At 37.9% G+C, this 3837-nt stretch overlaps 1 protein-coding gene and 1 long non-coding RNA gene across 3 annotated transcripts; both read left to right on the top strand.

Moving 5' to 3' along the window:
- The first annotated feature begins 366 nt into the window (after positions 1 to 366).
- On the top strand, positions 367 to 936 carry LOC129571339 (uncharacterized). Its single transcript, XR_008688256.1, has 3 exons — positions 367 to 513; positions 663 to 769; positions 848 to 936. It is a non-coding gene; the product is annotated as an uncharacterized LOC129571339 (long non-coding RNA).
- A 443-nt stretch (positions 937 to 1379) lies between these two features.
- LOC129571338 (uncharacterized) lies at positions 1380 to 3754 on the top strand. Of its 2 annotated transcripts, XM_055451130.1 has the most exons (5): positions 1380 to 1774; positions 1922 to 2507; positions 2597 to 2809; positions 2897 to 2960; positions 3529 to 3754. In XM_055451130.1, the coding sequence occupies exons 1-5, from the start codon at positions 1391 to 1393 to the stop codon at positions 3545 to 3547; spliced, it is 1266 nt and encodes a 421-aa protein (XP_055307105.1). In that variant the 5' UTR covers positions 1380 to 1390; the 3' UTR covers positions 3548 to 3754. The 2 variants fall into 2 exon arrangements, with proteins under 2 accessions (XP_055307105.1, XP_055307104.1); XM_055451129.1 differs by lacking the exon at positions 3529 to 3754 and having other exon boundaries at positions 2897 to 3123.
- The last annotated feature ends 83 nt before the right edge of the window (positions 3755 to 3837 follow it).

Here is a 3837-nt window from a genome sequence, read left to right as displayed (position 1 = left end):
TCATTTATTCCAGTTAACACGATTGACGAAAATGGCATCGAGATTTTTAATTTACCGTGGCCTGCAAAGCCGTGCAGCACTACGAGTATGCTGATCAAATCAAAAATGTTTCAAGTGGTCGCTGTGACGTCAGATAAAAGTCGCTGTCTCGTGAAATGTAAATGTTGCCCGTTGGATAAAAAGGCAATGGTAACTACATTTGGGAACAATTCAAATTTGATCCGGCACGCAAAATCGGCACGTGTTGATTCGGAATTTTTGTTTCGAATTGCATTTTGTCTTCAATATATATAATATATCTTTCTCATCATTCACACACATTCATTTAGGCACACAAAATGATTTACGACACATCTATGGCTCAATTCGTAGCCAGCATATCGGGCGAATTTCCGTCTCAACGCAAAACAATCTCTCATGCAACTCTTCGTGATGAAATGATTCGGTTCTTGCTAAAGGAAAATTTGCCGCTGCACAAAATAGAGAGTCCACATTTTAAGCGATTAATTCTGAGTGAGTTGTTTATTTTTTTCTCAACCTCTCTCTCTTTTCTGTGATTTTTGTATTTAGATTCAGTGGGTAAATAATTGAGTAAATCGGTTTGAAAAATTGAAAATGGAAAGATGGAAAGATTTGACATTTTTCTTTTCGACTCATTTCAGAGTGTTCTGGGATAGCTGATGGCGCCAGAAGCAGCATTCCGAAGAAAAAGGCTTTGCGGGACAGTAGAGCATTGTTTAGTCGTCGTGCGGCTGGTCATCGCGTAAAGGTAGTGTGGTTTGAGGAGTTGAAATTTAGAATTTTTTAAACATTCAATAATTTTTTGTTCTTCTGGTCATTCGTTTAGGCAATCTACGAAGCACACATTTCCGATGTGAAAAGGCAACTTAGAAATGTTTCATATTTAGCTGCCACGTGTGATGTTTGGACGTGTAAAAATCGCGCGTACATTGCGGTTAACGTATCATTCATTGATCCACGTACATACAAATCGAAAAGTTTCTTAATCGCAATTGAACGATTCAATGGCAGCCACACAAATGTCGCTGTTGCACAAAAACTCAAAGAAATTTTCAAGCGTTTTGGGATTTTTGGTAAAGTCACTGGCGTAACGACTGACAATGCCTCCGAGTTCGTGTTGGCATTCAGCCGATTTGGCGACAATTACCATAGTTACCAGTCATATCTGGATCATCGGGACGAGGTCGACGCAAGTAATGCAACATTTGAAGCTGAACAGCTACGAAACGATGCAGACGCACACATCATAAGTAGTGACGATGATGATTTTGCTTGTGGATATGACCCGATTGCCATTTCAATGATTGAGCCTGATGAAACGCTACCGCCAATTATAATCGAAACAATTGATGAATCATCATCATTCTCTATGGATGGGCTTGCCAACCAGTTTGGTCAGTCGGTTGAGCAATCGGTTGGTAGTGACAATTTTCGGTTGCACCAAGTCAACATTCATTATCACCAGTTTCATGACGCAACCAACGCCGATTTGTTCGATCCAGATGATGTAAATTCATTACTTCCAATCAGAATCAAATGTGCCGCCCATTCATTAAACTTGGTTGGAAAAACCGATGCAACGAAAGCACTCTCTGATCGATCGTATGCGCAAATTTATTGTCAATCCATTTCAAAGTTGAATTTGTTATGGAAATTTTGTGGATACCGAAAAAGCAGTGACGATATAAAGTGGTATATCGGCAAAACTATCATTAGGCCGCACAAAATCCGCTGGAATTCGTTGTATGACAGCGTAAGTAAAATCTAGTGTTTTTCTATCTGTTTTACTTAGTTTTCGTCTGTTTTTCCATCATATCACCGATTCTGAATCAGTGGTTCAAGTTGGGAGAAAGTTATCATTTGGTAATAATTTTTTTGATGTTCAATTTTCACCGCGCAGATTCACGAGATTCTTAACATCGATCAGGCGAAATTGGATGCGTTATTTTGTCATCTGAAAATCGCAATTCTCGATCCAACTGAGCGGCAGTTTCTACAAGAATTTTTGATCGTTTTGAAACCGATTGCACGTGGACTGAGTACACTCGAAGGAAACCGGTATTTTGGCTATAACTTGATAAGTCTGTTCAACATACGAGCAGAAATCGAGCACATCGTTTCTTCGGTGAGACTGAAATTCTGTAAGCCACTCTTGTTGGCTGTTCGAGATGGTTTTTTCGCCAGGTTTAAGGATCACATGGACATGAATAAGCCACTGTCTGTTCCACTATACTTGGCCATGTTATCACACCCATCATTCAAAATGAATTACATTCGTGAGATACGTGAAAACTCGTCAGCATCACATTATCTCCACAAATGCATGGGAATATTGCTAAAAGCAATCGAAGCCATCGACCAGGAGGAGGAAAGCGTAAAGGAAAGGGAGCGCATCGAATCGATTTTATTGCAAGTCGGAACCACTGCTATCGTTGAACCAACCGATGCCACAGCAAACAATTCAAATGCCAATTCTGTTTTCCACGGTGGGACTGATTTTATCTTCTTTTGTTTTTGCCATTTATATTGATTTTTTCTCTATTTTTTCTGTCATTTTTTGCAATTTGAAATTCAGATTCAGTGGCCGAAATTGACATATCGAAACTATTGGATGCGGAGTGTGGCAAAGCCGATATGTTTATGTTGGAGATAAAGAGCTATTTGCGGGAACCGTTGACACAAGATTTGAAATCTTTAGAAAAACATCCCAATATAAAAAAAGTGTTCTTGAAATACAACGGCTTAATGACTAGTGAAGCGGATTGTGAACGAATTTTTTCGTACGCAGGTACGATGGTGATTTTTTGTTTGTTTTGTTTGTTGTTTCAGGTCCCACAGCAAAGAAATTTAATTGACATCTTATTTGAAATTTCAGCAACCACATTGAACCCGAAAAGACGCCAAATGAGCGACGAGCATTTCTGCCACATGCTGACACTGTACGTGAACAATTTCGATTTAGAAACCGACGCCGGTGAAAATAGTGATAGCAATATGCACCCAGTTCAAACCAAAAAGACAAACTCAAACTGAGATGTACTTGCCTCCGAAAGAAAAGCATTTTGCTGTTTGTTTTTCTTCTCGCGTATTGCATTGATTGAATTTTCGGTATTCATGCCACGTTTAATATCGATTCAATTCGATTTCGATGATGTTATTATTCATTTCCGCAAGAATTTGTTGTGTATAATTGTGTGGGACATGAGAAAGTGTCTCAAATCCGCAATTTCCAATGTTTATTTGCCATTTTCTCTAAAATTTTTTGTTTTACTCTGCCATTTTTGTTTAAACTGCAAAATTGAACCATAGCGAGAGAATTAGACGTTTTTTTCTTCTGAATTTGAAATTGAACGAACATTGAATAAAATCCAAATGGAATGAAATCAGGGAGATGTAGAAATCTTAGTTCTAAGAAATACGTGTTGGATTTTGTTGTTATATTTTAATTTAATATGTGTTTTTCTTTGTTTTCTTTTTCTTCCCTCCCTGTATGTGTTTTGTTTTCAGATTTGAGTTAAAATATTGAGCGTTGAGCGCGTCTGAACGGGGAAGGAGAAGGAGAAATGATGAAATTTACATTACACCTGACTGAGTGCGATCAAATTGCGACTAAACAAAAACCGAATTAAGATAAACGACCATCTCATTCTATGTTGTTCTTCTGTTTGCCAGAACAAAATCGAACATCGATAAAGTGGATACAGTACAATTTGAATAAATATTCAAAAGACAAAAATTATATAGAAAGAGTTGCAGTGCAAACCAATTTATTGTAGTTTTTATTATATTTTCAACAGTCTTTTGTCTGTGCACCGA

This window comes from Sitodiplosis mosellana, unplaced genomic scaffold (genome assembly GCF_009176505.1).
Source record: "Sitodiplosis mosellana isolate CC-2019 unplaced genomic scaffold, AAFC_SMos_1.0 Smas_scaffold_2043, whole genome shotgun sequence".
NCBI classification, from domain to species: domain Eukaryota; kingdom Metazoa; phylum Arthropoda; class Insecta; order Diptera; family Cecidomyiidae; genus Sitodiplosis; species Sitodiplosis mosellana.
Note: the sequence above shows the minus strand (reverse complement) of the source record. Positions and strands in the feature narration are given on the sequence as shown.